The sequence below is a fragment of the Nothobranchius furzeri genome, chromosome 10 (genome assembly GCF_043380555.1).
Source record: "Nothobranchius furzeri strain GRZ-AD chromosome 10, NfurGRZ-RIMD1, whole genome shotgun sequence".
NCBI classification, from domain to species: Eukaryota; Metazoa; Chordata; class Actinopteri; order Cyprinodontiformes; family Nothobranchiidae; genus Nothobranchius; species Nothobranchius furzeri.
This window is the reverse complement of record NC_091750.1, coordinates 33175321-33197762: the sequence shown is the minus strand read 5'-3', so window position 1 is coordinate 33197762 and position 22442 is coordinate 33175321. Positions and strand designations below refer to the sequence as shown.

General features: G+C 44.0%; 1 protein-coding gene across 2 annotated transcripts in view; it reads right to left on the bottom strand.

Annotated features, from left to right (window-relative positions):
• col27a1b (collagen, type XXVII, alpha 1b) overlaps positions 1–22442 on the bottom strand; it is a 104635-nt gene that overhangs the window by 34873 nt on the left and 47320 nt on the right. For both annotated transcript variants that reach the window (XM_015960571.3, XM_015960572.3), the window contains exons 12-34: positions 21130–21174; positions 18495–18548; positions 17809–17853; positions 17378–17431; positions 15923–15967; positions 15774–15827; positions 15435–15488; positions 14407–14460; positions 14293–14346; positions 14163–14216; positions 14044–14088; positions 12352–12405; positions 12089–12133; positions 11889–11942; positions 11734–11787; positions 10049–10102; positions 9683–9736; positions 5082–5135; positions 4720–4764; positions 2861–2905; positions 2701–2754; positions 2153–2206; positions 2020–2073 (exon numbers count right to left, since the gene is read on the bottom strand). In XM_015960571.3, coding sequence (XP_015816057.3) covers positions 2020–2073; positions 2153–2206; positions 2701–2754; positions 2861–2905; positions 4720–4764; positions 5082–5135; positions 9683–9736; positions 10049–10102; positions 11734–11787; positions 11889–11942; positions 12089–12133; positions 12352–12405; positions 14044–14088; positions 14163–14216; positions 14293–14346; positions 14407–14460; positions 15435–15488; positions 15774–15827; positions 15923–15967; positions 17378–17431; positions 17809–17853; positions 18495–18548; positions 21130–21174 — 1179 coding nt within the window. The remainder of the gene's footprint in view (positions 1–2019; positions 2074–2152; positions 2207–2700; positions 2755–2860; positions 2906–4719; positions 4765–5081; positions 5136–9682; positions 9737–10048; positions 10103–11733; positions 11788–11888; positions 11943–12088; positions 12134–12351; positions 12406–14043; positions 14089–14162; positions 14217–14292; positions 14347–14406; positions 14461–15434; positions 15489–15773; positions 15828–15922; positions 15968–17377; positions 17432–17808; positions 17854–18494; positions 18549–21129; positions 21175–22442) is intronic.

The window sequence follows — 22442 nt, the reverse complement described above, 5'->3', positions numbered from 1 at the left end:
TTTCTCTCCTCCTGCTCCCTCACATCATCACACAAACATGCACATAGGACCTTGGGGGGTGGACAAGTCAGGGAGTGCGGGTATGGACCCCATTTCCGCATTCCTGTGGCAACCTGCCCCCCAATTTTATTTGCACCTTAAACACGTCCACCGACGACATTCCACGCAAACACACACTTAGGGCCTTGGGAGTGAGCACATTCAACAGCACTTGGCAGGGGGATTTCTCAGCCTCCTCCCGAGTGCCGGTGCCCACTTCCAATTTTAAACTGCACTTAGACACCGAGGGCTGTGGGTGCAAGTGGGGTGGTGCTGTGGCATCAGCTGGCATAGCCCAGACCATGCCTGCACTGCCCGCTCACCACAGCCATGGAATACACCTCATGAACACACAACACTATATTGGAGCAGGCGGAGGGAGACTAGGGGTCTTAGCACACCTCTGTTGTTGCTTGGCTTCCTGGGGCTGGAGGCTAGGAGGGAGATCTGGCCGTCCGGTTGGGGTCTGGGGTGGTGGGTTGCTGTGCTCAGCGTTGGGCGGGGGAGCCTGCTCATCAGCACCCCAGCAGAAAGGGTCAAACTCTGGTTACCGGTGATGGTTGTACCCCATGTGCAGCAGTACCGGGACCAGAGTGAATAGGGTGTGTATGGGGAGCATGAGTGGGTGTCCGGCGTGCATTTTTGTAAGTCTTGGGTTGTATGTGCATGTGTGAGCATGAGGGAGGGAGTGTGTGACTGTGTTTGTGTATGACTGTATATGTCAGGTGGGGCCTTTGACTCCTCCCCTCTCCTGGGACTTCTTTTGATGATATAGATCTTCGTCCCCCCTCCCCCTGCCACACCTGGTGTGGGGTGTGGTGCCTTGGTCTGCCTGAGTGTTTGTGGCTCCCGGGTCAGGGGGTTTAAGATTTTTGGCGTCTGCCTGATCAATCCCGGTGGCTGCCTGGTGGGGTCTGGGTCCCTGGGCTCTGCTGGGTCCCCGGCGGGGGTGGTCGCCCCTGGGTCCCGGGTCGCTGGTTCCTGGGCTCGGCCGGCTAGGGGGTGGGAGGCTGCGGGTGGGCCTGTGGGCTTGCCGCTGATGTCTCCCGGGACTCTGCCGGCTGCTGGTTGTGGCCCCCCAGGGCGATCCTCTGTGCCTCTCAAGGGGGGCGGGGGCCTTTCTGGTTGCAGTTTCCTTGGGGTTCCTGTGTTCTGGGCAGCTCCTTGATCTCTGGGACTTGGAGCTCCCCCCCCCCCCCCCGTCTCCCACACATCTTTGGGGGGCGGATCTGTGGCCCCTCACACTCTCTATTGGACGCTCCTATAGAGAAACCTTACATAAACAAGCGCGTGTACACACACAGGTGCTCACATGGTGCTCTCAAAAGTATGGGCTTGGGCACGTTAAACACATGTCTTAAGGCTATGGTTGGCACTAAATCCACTGTGATTTATTATCGTGTGATTGTTCAGTTAAACAATGTGGATTTTATATTTCTTCATCAAGTTGACGCTGTGATAGCTTAATCTTGTTGTATTGTTGTTGTCTCCCTTTTTTTTCTTTTTTTTCTTGTCTCTTTCTGCAGGTCTAGAAGCAGACTCTTGTTCATTATTGTTTATTTTTGTGGACCCCCCCCCCCACACACACACACACACCCCTTACCCCTCTCTCCCCACCTTTTGTCTTTTCCTTTCTCTTTCACCTCTGACCGTGTCTGGTGGGAATTACAAAGCATTCAACAACAATAACAATGAAGTTTTAAGTATCAGGCGTGACAATAAAAGCAGACGCTTTGATGCTCCACCTGAGAGTAAATCTGTAAGGCTTGTCACCAGCATTCAGACATCAATTCTGTTTGCTTCACAGCCAGACAGGACACGGTAAAAAAAAAAAAAAAAAAAAAAAAAAAGGTACTAACCTATTAACAAATCTATGATTACAAAGATGTTGTCTTAAAACTCTTCAAGAAATTAGACTTTACACCCTCTGAGGGCTTCAAATGAAGCAAAGGCTGTAGCAGAGGGTCTATTTCTTCCCACCTTCTCTCCAGGTTCACCGGGAAGGCCCTTCTCTCCAGATTTACCAGAAGGTCCCTTACAGAAAAAAGCAAACTTTATTATGTTGTGCTGATGTCAAACTCGTTGTGAGCTTTTCGATGCGTGATCAACTCACCATCAACCCCATCGCCCCCATTGACCCAGTCCTTCCTGCTGGCCCTGCTGGTCCCTGCAGCAACGAACCACAGGCACCAATAAAAGGGTTAGGAGCAACCGACACCTCAGAATGTGACAGTAAGGAAGAAAGATGTGAAGAGAGATGTGTGCTAGGCAGAAAGTGCAGATTTGTGTAGATAAATCAATCCGAGAGCCTAAATCCGTTCAAACGATGAGCCAAAGCTTCTGAGTGTTACTAAAAAACTGACCAGCACTTCTAGAAACACATTCAGACTACCATAAATTGGCTCTGCCGGAGGGAAACGGTACATCAGATTGTCTTAGCTTGACTACTTTTCTGTTCAGGACTCTTGGACATGAGCAGAGAAATAGGATTATGGTGTTTTGTGTTCATAGAGTTTAGAGCTGGAGGGCAGATTTTAAAAATCAGAGAAGGCAACAGATCATTAACATCGTAGTCCTCTCCTGGAAAACTTTGGGTATTTTATACTAATTAACGTTTCAGAGTAAACAAAATAGGAGAAGATGTAGATTATTTAAACTCACAGGTTCTCCTGCAACTCCTTTGGATCCTGGAGGTCCTGAGAGGCCTTGAACACCCTAAAGATAATGGATCTAGTTATAACATGATGTTAGCATCAGATGTAAATGGCATCCAAATGAAAGGTTGTCTCATTTACAACAATTCTCTTGGTCCGTCACTTACTGGAAATCCTTTTGGTCCAGCTGCACCTGGTTCTCCGAGATTCCCCTTCAGAGAAACCAAAACAAAAACAGAGAAAAGTTGATAGAAATGGTTTTATTCAGAAATGGTTTTATTCAGACTCGGTCAGCAGGTATCTCACTAGGGTGCAATGTAGGAGATAATGTCCAAAGATTTTACAAAATGTCTCAAATCATTTGCAAGCGTTCTCAATTTTCTTGCATGACTTTCGAGTCTCTCTGCCAAGTTGCTTTAATTTCGAACAAATAATGCAACAAATCCAGTCTCAAAATAGCCTCAGGGTCGTCACGACTCACGAGTATCTGGAACTGGCAGTACAGACTTGAACATGTTTGTCGAATGATTTGTGCAATAATCAGATTTTAATTTTACTTCCACAAAATGCAAGTTCTGGATTAAATGTTACTGAAATGGGGACGGCCTGCCATCGAATTCAAAAGCCTGCGCTCGTTAGTTAGGCCGTCGTTTATTTAAGTCAGGCTGTCTAAATGACGGCGAGGGGGCTCGCTAGCTGTTGCACACAAGCGCAGTGGGCATTGTTTTACTCCAACAAGCCGAACGGCTGTGTACACGCACGTCAATCGGAATGATGATCGGACAAAACCATCTCACTCACTCGGATTGAAATTTCATTTTAATCAGGTTGAATTGGGTCAGAACATTCCGACTGACATGTTTACATGCAGAATTTTTGATCTGATTGGGCGTTCAATCCGATTAATTGTGCGCATGCACACGTGGCTACGGACTAATTAAAGAAGCAGGTGCTTTTGTTCCATTCAGCGTTAGTTTTGGGTATCCATCCAAATTTGGTGACGTGTGCTTTCTGGTAACTTCTGTTGGTGACATCAGCGTGTCCTTCTAGAGCGAGACATGCAGTTTGACTCCGATTAAATCTTTGGCCTTATAGCAGAGGTGTGGACTCGAGTCACATGACTTGGACTCGAGTCATTATTTTAATGACTTCTGACTTTACTTAATAAAATCTATAAAGACTTACGACTTGACTCGGACTTGAACGCCAATGACTTGCAACTTGAATCGACTTGCATCTGTTGACTTGATGATGACTTGTGCATTTTTGATATTTTAGCATATAAATGACATGACCTGGAACCATTCTTGGTTCTGGGTTTGATTTACTGCTGAATGCAGCGGCACGCTGTTTATCATCCGTTTCAGTTTCTGCTTGTTGGAGCAAACGAAGCTTTAATTCTGGAATTTATTTATTATTATTGACATTAAATAGAAGTTGGACAGTTTACTTGACTGTGACTTGAAAATTCAAAGTTAAGGACTTGGACTTCCACATCATTGACTTTGGACTCGACTTGGACTTGGTTGTCTTTGACTTGGACTTGACTTGAGACTTGACTGGAAAGACTTGTGACTTACTTGTGACTTGCAAAGCAGTGACTTGGTCACACCTCTGCCTTACAGTGAGCCACCTCTAGAGTTTGCAGTGTGACATGAAGCAGTTCTGTGTGACAGCTGAAAACGGACACTGAACCAGGCTTTAGACCGAAACTCTGGTCGCCTGTCTGACATCGTTATGCTTTACTTTTGGTAGGAAATCAGTTGTTTACTATAAATGGACATATTTTACATTAATGTGCAGGTTTAACTCAGTCTTTCTTGGCTTCAAAACTCTGTAAAAACAGTAAATGAACTACGCTGTAACTCGTTTAAGAGCTGTTGATCAGCATCTTGGCTAAAAACACAAACTACTACAAAAGAGGTTTAACTACTTGAACACCTTTAGTTTGCTAAATGGGATCCTGAACAGAGGCTTGGGGCAGGATTATTTCTATTAGCAGATAAAAGTATGGGAATTCCCTCACCATCGGCCCAGGAAGGCCCAATTTTCCTGGTGGTCCATCAGAGCCCTGCAGAGAAAACCCATCAGCTGAATGTGAAAACACCCTCAAGTTACAAAGCCAAGTGCTACCAGCAACATCAATAATTCAAACTTTTTGATTTAATACTTTGCTCTTATAAATGTCGACATCCATCATCTTAATAAAAAATAATGACAGCTAATAAAAATAGCTAAGATGGCTTCTCTTTTGTTTTCCTGCCAGAAGCTTATTTTTATTACAGAACTGCCTGCAGGGAGGAAACTCGAGGCCAAACGTGCCTGCAAATGCCCGAAAGGACACATCTTGGACTTGTTGGCCCTTTTCAACTTCGACTTTACACTCACCTTGACCCCTGTGGACCCCATCTCTCCAATTGGACCATCAGGACCCCTTGGACCCTAAAAAAAAATACAAAAAACAGAGGAAAGCTTGAAGTTTGCCCTTCAACGCGTTTTGTTAAAAAACGCTTTTGCTATTAAATCTCCACTTTCAATAGTTAAACCAACAGAACATTTATCTTTCTTTTAATTTTTTGGTTTAATGCTTTGCTCTGATCTTTGTTCCCACGCTGCCGAGAAGCCATCGAAGTCTTTTCAGAAGAAACTTCCCATCTGCAATTTGGCCCTGCAGCAAGCCCGATCCCCACTGAGCAGAACTTTGTTCCCACTTTTCCTGCATCGTAGCAGCAGGTCTGCCTTCACACTGGGCTAATAGTAAACACATACTACAGCTGATCAGTAGCGGCGCCGGGGGGTGGGGGTGGGGGTTGCTATAGCAACCCCAGGATTGCACCCCCATATAAATATTAGAATTTTTTTTAATTTAATTTTAATGGAACGTGTGGGGGTTCCCTGCTTATTTCTGCTTCTCCTTAGTTCATTGTTTTCACCTGTGCCCAATTCCCACCCAACTGCCCCTCGTCTCCTATCACCCAGCGTCTGTGTATACACACTGCCTGTGTCCGAGGCCGGATTATAATATGGGCAAACTGGGCACAGGCCCAGGGGCCCACAGCCACAAGGGGGCCCATGCGAGCAGCAGTCTTTTTTTCTTTTTATGCAACAGTCTTAACGTTGGAGAAAAAGTTGACAATTAAAATTGTGCCCACATTTTCTAAGTTGACACACATTTCTTTTAACAACGGTAGTTTCTGCATCTTTACTGTTCCCCTGCTCCAGCCCTCTGCCCCCTCCCCCTGCTTCAGCCCTCTCCCTCCTCCCCCTGCTTCAGCCCTCTGCCCCCTCCCCCAGCTTCAGCCCCCCCCCCACCCCCACCCCCACCCGCGCAGCGGCCTCAAACTCTCTGATGCACCTGCAGCCTGTCGGAGTTCCTGCTGATCTAAAAAACGAAAGAATAATTTAATTTTCTTTTCCCCATTTCTGATTACCTTCAATGGTGTCTGTTTGTTGCAACCAGCAGGTGCAAAAACTAACTTGTTTTTATTTGACTATTTTTCTGTCCTGCCTGTTTATTATCTTCCTGCATCTCCTCTCAATCCTAAAGAGAAACTGCTACCTGGGTTCATATATATTCACCTCATGAGTTACCTTTGAACTGCAGTTCTAAAAGGTTTACCAAACGCAAAGATAGTCGATTGTGTGCCGCGCACAGACCGCACCGGTGGGGTGAATTCACCGGAGGACGAAACAGGTGATGCGCTCCGTTCCGCAGCAGCAAAACGCATCAGACACAAATAAAAGGCAGAAAGCATGAAAGGACATGAGCCGACATAAACGATTGCATGTAAATTTGTTTTTGAGGTGGCGACACTTTTAGAGTCTTACTGTGGCCGTGCTCAGGACGTATCTGTTTGGAGCGCATCAACGATCAGAGCTCTGTGCCTCCCAGCTCTAAATGATCTCCAGAGAGTCCTCATAGATAATGTAATATAAGAAGAACCAGGATCTTTTTCGGAACAAAACATAGTCTACAGTCCATCTTCTCTACTGTGTTTGTGGCCCTGTGGATTTTTCTAACTCTACCAGTTACAAATTGTGAAGGGGAACGATCATTTTCACAAATGGCAAGAATAAAAAATGAACTGAGAACAACACAAACTCAACAGCGCCTCAGTGCACTGTCACTGATGGTTATTGGATCTCAGCTTGTCAGGGATCTGGACTTTGATGACATTGTAAAAGAATTTACTAATAGAAAGGCCAGAAAGCAGTTTTTCTGAAGGCAAGAGAGGAGACCAACAAGAGGAGACAAAAAAGAAGGAAGGAGCGAGGAGTCAAGTGGAGGAAGGAGACAGGAGACAAGAGGAGGAAGGAAACAGGAGACAAAAGGAGGGAGGAGACAGGAGACGAGAGGAGGAAGGAGACAGGAAAAGAGAGGAGGAAGGAGACAGGAAACGAGAGGAGGAAGGAGACAGGAGACGAGAGGAGGAAGGAGACAGGAGACGAGAGGAGGAAGGAGACAGGAGACGAGAGGAGGAAGGAGACAGGAGACGAGAGGAGGAAGGAGACAGGAGACGAGAGGAGGAAGGAGACAGGAGACGAGAGGAGGAAGGAAACAGGAGACAAGAGGACATTGTGCCCAGGGGACCCTGCAATTATAATCTGGCCCTGCCTGTGTCTCTCTGTGTTTATCGGTCCATTGTTGTTGTCAGCGTTGCTTTGTCTCTCTTGAAGGGTAGTTTTGCTATGCAAAAAAAAAAAACACCTCAACTTATAAGCACAAAAACATCAAACAGTTCACATACATGAGACTCCGGTGGGTAGGTGCGGAGTGGGACATGTGTCCCCCAGAGACAGCCGCAGCCACAGTGTGTCACTCGATCACTGTAGGTTAGAGGGAGATGGAGGGAGTGAAGATTTTTCCATTGGTGACCTCGCCAGGTTAGGACCACCAGTCTGAAGCTGGGGGTAGGGGGGTTTCACAGCATCTGTCTGCGTTCCTTCATTGAGGATTTTCCTTCCCGCAGCTCAAGGCAACCAGGGCACCAGATCCAGATAAGAACAATTTCTTTGGGGCTTTCAGAGATATTTTCCTCTCTACTTTACAGTTCTTAACTGGTCTTCAGTCTCTCAGTAAATTCAGCTAGTAGGTATTAAACTTGCCCATACCGTACAGTGACTTTCTCCAAGATCACATCCATTTTGAGCCCTAACACCAGGATCGCAGCTCGGACCTCTAGCTTGTGATTCACCTCAAGCACCGCCTCAGTCTGAGCAGTCTCCACACAGCATAGACATTCCATGGGTACGGGTGGCACTTCAATCTCCTCCGACTTCCAAATTTCCAAAACACCAGATATTGTCTCACTCCGATAAGAAGAAATCCAGTATTATCAGGTCAAGAATCCATGTGTCTTTGAAGTCCACCAAGGACAGCTGGGAAAGGCATATAATATTCCATTCCTTCCAGAAATCCAAAATGTACCCCACCGGGTGCATTCCATCCGGACAAGTTGGAGACCCCCACTCCGTTCTTGTAGAAAAAAAAATCGTGTCAATGGCGTTGAACGACCAGTTGACCAAGTCCATGAGTTAATAAAAATGGAGTTTTCAGGAGGAATGCAGAGAAGCATTCTGACAAGACAGACAGGACAAGAGCCTCGGGAAAATGATAAGGGAGGAGAAAAGAGAAGCGTCTTTACTCTCCGGATGCCAAAATAAGAACTGCTACTTCGTAGATGGTTTCACGTTTCACAAGGATGCGAGTACACAACTTCAGACGAGTACGCATGATGAGAAACAGCCACTAAGTTTTAATTTTATAGAAGTTCCATCCCTTTGATGACATTTACAGGAGTGTTTTAATAATGGATTACACAATAACTGAATGAATAAAACAGCTTCATATTTTTAATGATAACTGGAATTTGACCATTTAGCAGAGAGGAACCCTTGGATGTTTCTTTGGGAGACTGTTTTATCCTGAGATGTTTGCACACACAGATGAATGTTCAGCCTTATTTCTAATTTAATTTAGATTTTTTTTATGAGTGGAGATGTGAATGATCTGAATGTATGGCTAAATTGGACATTATGTCATAAATACAGCTTTTTTAGGAGGGAAAGAGAAAAATATGCACATCTACATAAAATATTCAGACTAAATGTTTTTAATACAGACTTTAACTTTGCATCCGTCCACAGTTATGCTTGTTTCCCCTCCTAGAGCCATTTACCAAATGCATTAGCTCGGATCGCATCCATTTCCAGCCGTGCCGCATTAAGTCACACATGAAGCTAAATTGCAGGAATGGCTGTCGTGCAGAACAGCAGAATTGCATCATGCAAAACTCAAAGAAAAACTAAAACTTCTAGTCAGTTTGCTGATGGCATAAGTCAACTGAATGTTTGTTTTTAAAAACCAAAGCTAAATTACCACATGGATATTAATACGAGGAATACTGAGTTAGGAGTTTGAAATGACCACAAGAAAAAAATCTGAATAAACTGGAAAAGAGATGCAAAATGCAGCTGGAGAATCTCAAATGGAAACACATTATTATATTATTATATTTCCGTCGGGTTTTTTAAACAAATAAATGTGCAAAAGTCTTGAGTTTGATCCATTTTAGCATCAACGAGGTGGTGTCCTAAAGATTTCTTAGCAGAAAACTTGATGATCCACTGAAGGATGATGCATCCCACAGGTCTCTCGTTTCTTAAACATCCGACTTTCACCTGGCATTCAGGCATCTGCTGCAAGTAGATGTTTAGGGTCTGACATGTCTTCTTCTGCACTCTTCTTGTCAACCTTCCTCATGTTTTTACAGCACATCATGCTGTGAGGCTCAGGAACAAAGACTGGGCAGAAACTTGGAAAACCTTCAGAACACCTGGAGAACTTCAGATTTTTTAGATTTTTCTTTTTTACCAACATATTAGCTGGATCACTGAAATGCAAACCGAACTATAGTTGTGGACTGAAATACAACCTGTTTTGATAGCATCTACATGGATACAGGAGAGAAGTGGCTTCAGTCACGTACCCTCTGACCTTTGGGCCCTCTAATGCCTGCAGATCCTCGTGGACCAGGAGGGCCCTGCATGTGTATGAAAACAGTGAGTTTAATGATGCGAGCACACTTTAGTACATCTTTATTAGTAGTTGAAAGTGAAATGCACACAGCAGTGTTACAAAACACAACTTACTCAATAATTTATGACGACTAAAGCTGCTTCTTGTGCCCAATCAGAACTTTGGATGCATAGATTTAGGTGATTTTTTTTAAGTTAAGTCTGCTTCTGATTTCTGTATCAATGCTTACATCTTCATATAGAGGATGGGATACTTGTTTAACATCTTTAAAAGCTTATTTTTATCTTTAGTGCTGAAAAAGCGACAGTAAACTTACCGGGATCCCCTGCGGTCCAGGTGGTCCGGTCTCTCCAGGGATGCCAGCGTGACCCTCGTGGACAAAATAGTAAATCTTAATGATTTATTAAAATCTTTTCACCATAAATCAACTCAGACTTGTGGAATAAAGCAGCACGGCCATTAATGCAGAAATCCTGTTTTCCCATTTTTAGGACTTTTGTATGATTTTTATTTATAAAGGTGTAAAAAGAGATCATCTGACCCTGTTCTGAGAAATAATGTCGGAAACACGGAGCCAGAGTCTCCTTCCTCCCTCAGAACAAAACAACAACAAAAAGAGTCAGTGAATGGCGCTGTAAGTGATTTTCTGCTCTGCTTTGCCTTCCACGCTGAATCCTACTTACTGTACGTTGTACTGAATGAAAATAATTACGTGAGTTTTAACGTCACATATTTAGAGATTGATCAGCTTGTAAAATGATCTCCCCTCCTCCTCCCCCACGGCCGGATTTATAGGGGTTGTCTCCTCATTTAACGCTCCGTCTGTCATCCTGGAAGACGGATTGGAAGCTCAGCTCACAGCCATTCACCAACTCTTCTCAGTGTCTGGTATGACGAGCAGTTGTATCCTGCTACCTTAGTTTTACACAAAACACTGAATTTGTTCTGTTCGGATTACGTCAACTGTTCAGCATCAGCCAGTAGCTCTAGACAGCCATCTACGCACAGATGTCAATCACTGAGTGTGTTTGTAGAAAAACCTAGACATGGTGGCCTTTTCAGACAACGTTACAACGATACAGCTAATGGTGGAGCAGCTTCACTGCCTTCACAGCCACCAGCAGTGCTGACTCTTGACTGCCAGCGTTTACTTGAAGACGGACAAAAGCCCAAATACTAAACTTACTAAAGATCGCCTCAACGTCCAGCAAAGAATTTAGCTTGGACCTGCTTTTCAACGGTGGAAGGATCTCAGCGTTTGACTCGAACGTGGAACAGATGCAGACCTGGCGACATTTCTCATGGACGAGTCATTGGCATGTTCAGTGCTACCTGGAGTTAACCCTGGGCCTCGGGACCCGCTGTCCTGCATGTTTTCCATGTCGCCCTGTCAAACACCTGTGTTTGCCTGCTGCCACACACCTGACTTGGATAAATGAGTGATTAACAGCCATCTGCAGCACTTGATGTCCTCTTGAGGATGCACATGCAAGCATGTTAATCAGGTGTGTTGAAGCAGAAACTTGGAAAACCTGCAGGACGGGGAATCCCAAAGATCTGGGTTGAGAAACCGTGTCCTAATGGTTAATGACTGCACGGGTTACTTAACCCCAACTGGTGCACTGAGTTGCTTCTCAAACAACCAGGTGGAACGACGCATCTGGTGGTCGTGGAAAAGATGTTTCTGTTTGAAAAGGGTCAGATCATTGGCATGCACCAAGCAGAAAAAACAAAAACTGGGTTCAGAACCGTCCAACGCATTATTAGAAACGGGTCTGAGTCCTGATGGAGCCTGTTCCAGAGTCATGGCGCCTCAGGTTAAGATGCACCCATCATGCTCCATCTTGTGACATCGCAGAAGCTTATCAAAACAACTCCACAGCAAATGTGTGTCGTCATCCAAGCTAAAGGATTTAAATGTTTATTATCAGTGTTTTTAAACTATTTACATCCCCGTTTGTTCATCCGCTACAAAAGCCGGGGTCCAGAATTCCTCCTTACCGTTGGCCCTGGATCGCCCGGAGGTCCGGGAGCACCCGTTTTTCCTCGATCACCCTGAGAAACAATACATTTCCTCATCAGTCCCATATTGCTGGTGTGACCCTTTCAACACCAAAGTGACACTTGGAAAGGAGGACAGAACGACATTGTCAAACCTTTCCTCCAGTGATCCCCATCTCTCCGCCAGGCCCGATAAAACCCGGAAGTCCCTAAAGGAGAGAAAACACACGGCTGCATTTCCTACGATCTGTGGCCGTCATTAACGGCCTCTCATTAGTGTCTGCTCGTCTCTGTGGTTCCAACAAAACACAGAAACAGAGCGAGCGTCAAACATAAATGAGAGAAAAGCCTTTACCTTCTCGCCAAGCTTCCCGACCTCGCCAGCCATCCCCGTCTCGCCCTGCAGCGAAGCAGCTAAATTAGCATTTCACAAACTTATGCAGGCAGTTGGTTTTTTCAGTTCAGCTGAAATGGGCTTAGAAGTCGGTTCCCCTGAGGCAGCAGAGAATTAACATCTAATTTACACACATTCAGATGATGCATTGTCATGAAAGAGCCAGTGAGGGATGTTGGTTTAAGGATGACAGAGGTTCGGCGGTGAAGGTGCAAAAGTCTGACCTTGGGTCCATCTGGGCCCGTCGGTCCAGAGAATCCCTGCCTCCCAGGTCTGCCCTGAACAGAAGTGTACAGAATTAATACTGAACTCCTGTAAAAGGTGTCCGTTAGCTGTCCCTTATCAGGCTTCTGCTCAGAAACTTCAAAACAAAACATGTGGCTTTAGGAAAGTTCATAATCTGAAGAAACAACGAGCTCTTTCCAGCATCAAAGCCTTCTTAAGACTCGTTAGAAGGCTTCTGGTCCTGTGTGTCTGTGTTTAGTTATTCTTGTGTTTTCAGAGACAGTCTGAAGTCAAACTCTGAAAAAAATAACTAAATAAAACGCTGCGCTGGAAATAAAGTGTTTAATAACAGTTTATCGAAATGGCAGTTTTAAATAATCTCACACACCCTGAACATTATTGATTTAGTCATGTTCCGTGTCCCTGTGGTCCCCAGCCCCCTCCGGGCCACCCTCATGTCCCCCCTAGTCTCTCACCCTTTTTCAGTATTAAGATCCCCTGTATTAGATCTCATCTTCCTTTGGTTCTGGTCTCTTATATTTAACCCCGGGTGTTTCTAATTTCAGGTTTATCAGTTCACCTCTCTTTAGTTGTCTAGGTTGTTTCTCCCTGTAGCGTTTTGTGTTTTCCTCTCCTGCCCCATTCTGCTCCTCCTCTCAGTTATTAGTCTCACCTGTGCCCAAACCCCTTACTCACCCCGCCCATGTGTACATAACCCTGCCTTGTCCCAGTGTTTGTTGGTCCATTGTTGTCTGTCAGCGTGTCCGTAGCCCCCCGATTTCTCGTTCCGAGTATTTCTAGTTTCCAGCATTTCAGGTTTTTTCTGGAGGAGTTTAAGTATCTCGGGGTCTTGTTCACGAGTGAGGGGAAACTGGAGCGTGAGATCGACAGGTGGATTGGTGCTGCATCTGCAGTGATGCGGGCGTTGTACCGGTCTGTCGTGGTGAAGAGAGAGCTGAGTCAGAAGGCGAAGCTCTCGATTTACCGGTCGATCTACGTTCCTACCCTCACCTATGGTCATGAGCTTTGGGTAGTGACCGAAAGAACGAGATCACGGATACAAGCGGCCAAAATGAGTTTTCCAAGATGGACGAGGCCATGAAAGCCAATGCTCCCTGTGACGTAGAAGACGCTGGCTTTTTCTGACCCGAGCATCTCCCCGTCTATTTTCCTTCTGCAGCCAGTGCAGGAAACGAGGGCTGCATGCATGTGAAACTCAGAATGACTGCGCTCAGTGAACCTCCTCTTAAAATGTTTTTGTTTATGAGTGTGTGTGTGTGTGTGTGTGTGTGTGTGTGTGTGTGTGTGTGTGTGTGTGTGTGTGTTGCTGGTAGGAAACGCCACAACAATTTGCTCACCAATCTGGTAAAAGGAGCACACGGCGTCCATCAGGATGCCTTTTAGAACAATAGAACGAGCCGTCAGCCAGAGAACCTCCAGGCCCAAACTGCTCATTCATCCCAACCTAAACTTGGCCAGAACCACGTGTGTGTGTGTGTGTGTGTGTGTGTGTGTGTGTGTGTGTGTGTGTGTGTGTGTGTGTGTGTGTGTGTGTGTGTGTGTGTGTGTGTGTGTGTGTGTGTGTGTGTGTGTGTGTGTGTGTGTGTGTGTGTGTGTGTGAGAATCCCACACGAGTCATTTCATTTTCTAACGAGTATTGAGACGTAGGAGCTTATCCAATCAGTGCTCACCTCGGGTCCAATGGGTCCTGCTGGTCCAACTGGTCCCTCATCCCCCTGAGGAAAAGATGTATAAAAAAACTAATTATTTAAATTCACCTTGTTTCCTGAATGAGTAAGGTTAATCCCACCTGAGGTCCAGGTTTTCCTGCAGGACCGGGAAAACCTCTTAGCCCTTGCTTCCCCTATGGATGGAAACAGTGAGAGTGAACGTTTCTTTCATCTCTGATGAAACGAATGAGTTCTTGTCATTCTGCTAACCTTCGGACCCTCTGGGCCATTTTGTCCTGGTGGGCCAATGTCACCCGGGAAGCCCTGAGAAAGTTTAATAAATAAAACCAATAAATAAATAAATAAATAAATAAATATTCTTACCTCTGAACCAGGAGGGCCAGGTATACCACCAGGGCCCATTTCCCCAGGTGTCCCCTTGAAACACAGGAACAGAGAACATGAGAGTTTTTGTACAAGAAAAATAATTAAATAAAACCAAAGATTCATATTAAATTTGCCCTTGTGGACTTAAAAGGCAAATAAAAAACATTAACTAATAATGAGGGACAGCAGTAACTCAGGAGGTAGAGGGGTTGTCTAGTAGTTGGAAGGTTGCAGGTTCGATCCCGGCTTTGACCAGAGAATGCTGCTATTGTGTCCTTGGGCAAGACACTAAACCAGCCTCGCCTGCTGGTGGTGGTCGGAGGGACTGGTGGCGCTTGTTTTTGGCAAGCCTCGCCTCTGTCAGTGCGCCCCAGGGCAGCTGTGGCTACATGGTAGCTCATCATGTGTTGTGAAGCACCTTGGGGGGTTGTAGAACCCTAAGAAGGTGCTGTACAAATACGGGACATTTACCATAATAAAGTGTCAAAGTAAAAATATAAAGAGAAGAAAATGCTTTTGTGTGTGTGTGTGTGTGCGTGCGTGCGTGCGTGCGGGTGTGTGTGTGTGTGTGTGCGTGCAGGTGTGTGTGTGTGTGTGTGTGTGTGTGGCATATTTAGAACACTTGATCACAAGAGCCAACTCCTGCAGCTCCAATCATCAAACAGGAAGTTTATTTCTGCTCTGCCCTTCCAGGTTAATTGTCCCAACCCTCTTGAACCTAAACGAGTCGGAGCCTTAAAGGTTTTCATTTTAGTGGATATTTAAAACATCTACCCTTTTTAAAACTATTTTAATGAGTTTTCATTAAAAAATCTATCCAAAGCGAAAAATAGAGAATGTATCTTTAAATGAATTCTAGTTTATCAGAATGAGCTGCACTTAACCCGGTCCTGCACCTGCTCTAAGGTCCTGACCCTAACCCTAACCCTAACCCTAACCCTCTGAATGCTGGATTTCTACAGGACTGCCATGCTAGAAACTTCTCTACACATATTTACAGTGTTTGAACACATAACAGGAAATACCTGAGGTCCAGGTTTTCCACGAGGACCTGGCAACCCAGGTGAGCCCCGACTGCCCTGAAATATAAAATCCACAACATCATTGAGTACAAGACAGAGTACAGGAAATATACACGTATACTAAAACCACACGGTCCTTTGCAAGACAATTCCTTAATTCGGGATTTTTTATTTTTATTTTCTACTGGACTTTCCAAACATCTGTCAGTGTCCAGAAGAAAAACACATACGGTGTACTAAATAAAGAGCCACTTTATCACAAGTCTCAATACTTGGTGCAAACCAACATACTGATGGAGTCAGAGATAAGGTACTGGTCTAACTGGGAGGAATGAGACCCACCTTGTCGCCCTTAAATCCACGGTCCCCCTGTTCTCCTGGCAACCCAACATCCCCCTTTTGTAAAGCAGACACAGCGTTCACATTAACGGTCAAAAGTAAAGCACTTTTTTCAGAAGGTCAGTAATTAGATAAAGCCATGCGTAAATCACCTCATCACCTTTCAGTCCTGCGCCTCCCGGACTTCCAGCTACTCCCTTAGAAACAAATCAAACAGGAAAGTGAGACGGATAAAAAACATGGTTAATGGTTGAAACACGGTAGTCTGACCATGCTAATTACTGTGAAGTCCCATGTGATGTCATCATGAGGCACTATTTAAAACATGTTTCTCCTTCTGCTTGAGCGGTCTTCTAGCTGTGGCTCTGGGGCAACGTAAGGCTGTTTGGACCCTCTTCAGTGGCTCGCTGTAAGTTTGTTCAACAATGACTCCCATAGGAGTTTTAATTTGCCCTCGGCTTTATTAGTGCAGCGAAACATCCCACAGCGCCTTTCACAATGCCACGAAAAATTAACGTTTTTCAACATTTGAGGGAACTGCTCTTTGAGCGTTAGCATCTGAAACGTTGTTGGTGCTCCAAATGAAGTCCTGATAGGCGCATCGTATAAACAAGGAAGAGGACAAGCTCTTCTCGGTACATCCAGAAACACGAGGCCTCCAACGTTCTTAAATGTTGTTTTCCTCTCTTCCAAAAGGATGTTAGCAGTAGCTCAGGGCTAGCGTTGCTCTGTGGTTAGCATTAGCACCAACATTTACATATCGCTGATGCTTGAGGTGGGTTGGGACACGTACATTTCAGGGTGTGTGTCTGAACCTGCTTTTCTCCGTTAGGTGTACCACGTGACACCCGAGATGAAAGTGGCTTTAAAGACCAAGTTTTTCAGACACATCTCCAGCGGTCTCTGGTACAAATCAATACTTGTCTGTGGGTTAAAAAGCTCTGGCGCTCCTGTTTCTGGAACAAGACGTGAGTCAGGTGAGAGGTGAGCAGCACACAACAGAATCTGGAGTGTTACTTCCTGATAATCTAACAATCTGACATCTCGCCTCTGATTGGCTGCAAGCAATCCAACTCTACCACTGACTCCTTCTGCCTTGTAACGCTGATGTTTTATCTCCACAAATAACACAAGCCTGCAGGAGTTCTGCCATGTTGTGGAGTTGCTAATGCTAACGGTTAGCTTCTACTAGCTGAGACGCGCTCTGCTCTTTCCTGGATGCTAAATCAACAACAGCCTTCCATGTCGCAAGCCAAGTGGGTGAGTCCATGAATGCTAATTTGACAATATAGCACAGCTGTCACTGACTTTTCTAATCCGAGCATTCCCCCGTCTGTTTTCAGTCAGAGTGACCGATCATGTTTAAAAGATATCAACTAAAGATGGTTTATAAGGGAACTTGGTCTTTAAATAAAGATCTAACTCTAAAAAAGTTTGGTACCTTTAATTAGTTTAAATAAAATGGAAAAATATTTGAGGTCATTTCATTCATGAATATTTAACAAGACTTACATGTTTAATAAAATGTGAACAAGGATGTGTATTTTTGATGTTCTGATTTCTTTATTCCCCAAAATAAGAACAAACAAGTAAACAGCATTTTTTACCTTGAGTCCTGGAAGTCCGGGTGACCCCATTACACCGACAGGGCCCAGGTCGCCCTACAACCACCACACAAAACACTAAATCCACAGAGTGTTTATGACCGAGACGAGGAGCTTTAAATATATAAAATGCTAAAATAATGACGTGGTGCCAAATGTGTCACTTTTTTAAGAATAAGAACGCCTTTATTAGTCCCTCAGTGGGGAAACTGCAGTGTAGCAATGGCTCAGGTGCATTTTAAAATTGTGCATACATTTGGACACCAGACAGCAACGTATTAATGTGCGTTGCATTTGCAAAACAGGTGAAGTATTTAATAACAGGATGTGTATCTTTTAAATGTCAAAGAGGAATTTTTATTAAACTTTAGTTGTATTTTTTTGTGAGGAAGACATAGTTGATGAGATGTTGTCATAATGGATGCAATACTCACAATAAGGCCAGTAACTCCACCCGGGCCAGGAGCTCCCAGCTCACCCTGAGGAGGAACAGGTGATAAGATAGATCTAAATGTTTTAATACAGCGTGCTCCAACATTTTGGCTGATAAACATCGTTTTCATCCAATAACAAGGTAGTGACCCCACTCCACTGATAATTTTAGCAAGTCAGTGACTTGGCACTAGACATGGAGTGGCTTATTGCTAAGTGATCTACTCCAAAGCCACATGTCAGGTCTGCACCCCCTCTCCTACAGTGGAGAAACAGCTGCACACGGTGGCCTGCCTGTCCCTTCCACTGTCTGTCTTTGAATAAAATGTGATGAATTTGGCCCCATGGAACATCTCCTGTTCCCTCTGCAGGGAGAAGAAATGCAGTCTGGTGGAGACTCTTGGAAGTCGGCCAGTGTTAGTGTAACACTGACCTTGTCAGTCACAAACAGTTGGGGTCAAAGTGGAGAAAGAGGAGTGGTGAGTGAGGCTGCTGCCCTCCGATCAGTGTGCATTATGATGGGCGAGGGAGTAACAAGGCCTGGTTTTACAGCCGCTGCTGCGTGAGGGTAAAACGACCCCGCTGTATCTGTTGCTATTCATTATTCAAAATGATGCGTCACTAAAATGGAATCACTCCTGTGTAAAATGAGCTAAATCTGATTAAATCTGTTTTTATTTTCACTTACAGGGTTGCCATCGGGGCCAGGAGGTCCTCTCTCTCCAAAGTCACCAGGAAAGCCCTGAGCGCACACACAAACAGTCATCAGGTAACCAGAGAGAGAACCGAGTGACATTATCCTGTTCACACAGTCAACATGCCCGCTCGGATGTTGGATGCATTTCCTACGATTTGTCAGTCAAATGGCTTCACCAAACACTGGGGATCAACAAAATGTTTCCCCAAACAGAAGTTTGCTCTGTAAAGCCAAGCAACTCGCCATCAAGTTCGCTCCCAGAGCTTCCATTCCTGGGAGATGTGCAGGAAATTCCGAGGCTCCAAGTGTTTCCAAGTGATGACTGTCTCTGCGTGCGTATGCTGGCAGGACTGCTCAGCAGCCTGCAAACCAAAACCCCCAAAGACGTGCCTAAATGGCTGGATAAAGCTGCCTGGCTCAGAAACTGCTGACTCTTACTTTTTTATGCTTTGGCCTCGTAATTCCATTGTAGAGGCAGAACAAGAGGCGCGCTGCAGCCACGAGGCCACGCGCTCATCGCGTGCTCGTCACCACGCCAAGGTCAGCCCACATCACAGCTTAACAGCTGGCTTCAGTAAGAGAGCGCGTTGGGGACACGAGTGACAGATGGCAGAAAGAAGAAGCTAAGATCTACGTCGTTCTGTGTTTGAAGACCGAGGGAAAACAAGATCAATTCAAAGGAGATTTTAACGTTTTCCAAATGAATGTCATTTAGGTTATTTTGATCAGAAAATCACATTTTCACTTCCTCATGACCTGGCTGATAATTTTATACCTCAGCACATGTCACTAACCATGACAGCTTTAGGAAATCATGTACAAACAGTCAAGAGTCTGGAAAATATCCCGTTTGTACAAGCGCTTATGTGCAGTATCAGTAGTTTCCATGTTTGCCGGGAAGGATGGGCCATGATGACAGACTTCCTTCGTCTCTGGGTAAAAAGCCTCCAGAGAGCCGACCCCACAAGTAACACATCTTATTATCATATCTGTCTAATGCATTACAAGCCCAGAGAAAAGCTCGCCGTATAAAACACTAATCTTTCTGATTAACGCCACACACAGCAAACTAATCACAGAGGAAATAAGAACTCACACCTCAAAACAAACCAACTGTGACTATGGCTCTGGTGCTGATATTGACCTTGGCCCATTGACCCCCTATGAAAGAAAATGGTCAGTAATTTGGGGATAAAAGTGGACTCCTCACTTAATCTTGACACTCCTGTAAATACAGTGGTGAAGTCCTGTTTGTTTAACCTGAAATGACTATCCGGGATCAGGCCTCTGCTGTCCAGAGCTCATCTGGAGTCTGTGTTGCATGCATTCGTCCTGTCCCAGCTGGACTACTGCAACGCTCTGTATGCCGGTCTGGCCCAGTGCACGGCTGCACGGCTCCAGTTTGTGCAGAACTCAGTGGCTAGGTTCCTGACAGGTACTAGATTTCGAGATCACATTACACCAGTGCTGTATGCTCTGCACTGGCTCCCGGTGCAATATCGAGCTAAATTTTAAATCTTAACTCTCGTTTATAAAGCCCTCCAGGGCAGTGCCCCCTCGTACATTACTGCACTTTTGCACGGGTATGCTCCGTCTCGGTCTTTTTGCTTAGCCGAGCAGGAACTTCTGGTGGTCCCCCGGTGGAAATATTGATCGAGGGGTTATCGTGCTTTTTCTGTTTTGGCTCCAACTCTGTGGAATGAATTGCCACTGAGCATTAGGCAGGCACCGTACATTCCAGTCTTTAAGTCTCGTCTAAAGACTCATTTTTATTTGATTGTTTTTCAGCGCTAGGGTTCATTGAAATGCCCTGACATTATGGTTTTTATAATAATAATAATATATTTTATTTAAAAGCGCCTTTCAGAACACCCAAGGTCACTTGACAGAAAACACTTAATAAAATACAATAAAACAACAATAAAACCCAAACAAGAAAAAAAAAACAAAGAGAGAAACAGTTCAATAAAATCAGAGGTTGTAGGCAGATTTAAACATGTGTGTTTTGAGTTTTGTTTTGAAAAGGGTGAAACTGTCGATGTTCCTGATGTCTGGGGGAAGTGAGTTCCAGAGACGGGGAGCAGAGCGGCTGAAAGCTCTGCTCCCCGTGGTAGCGAGACGGGCAGAAGGAACCGCAAGATGGATGGAAGAAGAAGATCTGAGTGAACGGGACGGGGTGTGAATACTTATAAGGTCCTAACCCTAACCCTTGTTTAAATTAGGTTTAGTTAGGTTTTTAATACTTCTTTTGATCAGGATGCTTGATCTTATTTTGTCCACCATTTTTTTTAATTGATTAGTCTTATTCCGTTATCTCTGTATTTGTAATATTGTTTGCTTGATATTTTATGATTTTATGTTTTTATCTTGCTTTTATGCCCAGGTACTGGGAATGTTTTTATGATGATGCTGTTCAGCACCTTGGGCTTCTGATAACGTTGTGGAAGGTGCTCTACAAATAAAATTGATTGATTGATTGATTGACTATTAAACGTAACATTTGTGATGTCATGTATTGGTTCCAATAATCATATCTGCATAGTCTCAATTGCAAAATATCAGCAAACACAACTGCTGCTATGAGACCACCTTATTGTCTGAGAAGTATGTTGAGAGAAAACTTTACCGGCCTACCCAGCTTGCCCTTCTTCCCATGCACGCCTGGAATTCCCTAAAAAGAGAAGAAAAAGAGGTGGTCAGACACACCGTTCTTCCACCCTTTCTAATTCCAAATGTAAGCACTTGGAAAGCTCGCTTCCAAGATTGGTAACACTTTACAATAAGGGTCCCTTTATTAACATTACTTAGTGTATTATTAAGCATTAATAAACCATTAAATAAAGTGTTAACAACTGCTTTTATGCATTACATAGCTAATACATGCATTACTAAATATATTCTTTAATGCATTATTAAGCAGTTACCTAAAGTCTATTACTGAACCTAAGGGTCCATTTACACTTTACAATAAGGGTCAAAAGTTCATTTGGTCATGTTTAACTATGGTTAGGTAATGTTTAACTATGGTTAGCTAATGTTTAACTACGGTTAGGTAGTGCTTAAGTAATGCTTATGAGTCTATTGGGCATTTAGACAGCGTTTCCTAAGAGATACATGTTTACACTTTACAACAAGGGTCCAAAATTCATTCAATAATCATTAGTTATGATTAGGTAATGTTTAAGTAATGCTTAGGCATCTATTAAGCATTTAGAAAGTGTTAATAGATGGATAATTTATTGAAGATTATTTATGGTTAAGTAATGCTTAGGAGTCTATTTAGAAAGTGTTTCCAAATGGGATCAATGTTTTTACCTTACCTAAGGTCAGGTAAGGGCTTCCTGATGACAAACACAGTACAGCATTAGTACGACAGTAATCAATTGTTTATTAATGCCCATCCAAGTGACATCCAAAGTGCAGGGGTAGAATAAGAGGATGCATTAGTTGGCTGTTATTTATTGCTTATTCGCTGCAAATACACAACCATATTAAATGACAACTTTAATGATTATTAAGGGTTAATTAACACATTAACTAACATGGTAATTAACACACATGTTGCAAAGTAATTAAATAATGCAAGTGTTATTTAAAGCTTAGTACTGCATTAACTAAGGTTCAGTAATAGACTTTAGGTAACTGCTTAATAATGCATTAAATACTACGTTTAGTAATGCTATGTAATGCATAAAAGCAGTTGTTAACACTTTATTTAGTGGTTTATTAATGCTTAATAATTGACTAAGTAATGTTAATAAAGGGACCCTTATTGTAAAGTGTTACCTCAAGATTTTCCTATATATGATGATTTATACACATATGAACAGATTATATATATATTATAATTTATGGTAAATAACATTTTTCCTTCCTTGTCTCATCCCCACTTTATGATCATCACCAAGAAAGGAATATATATATATATATAATTATTAT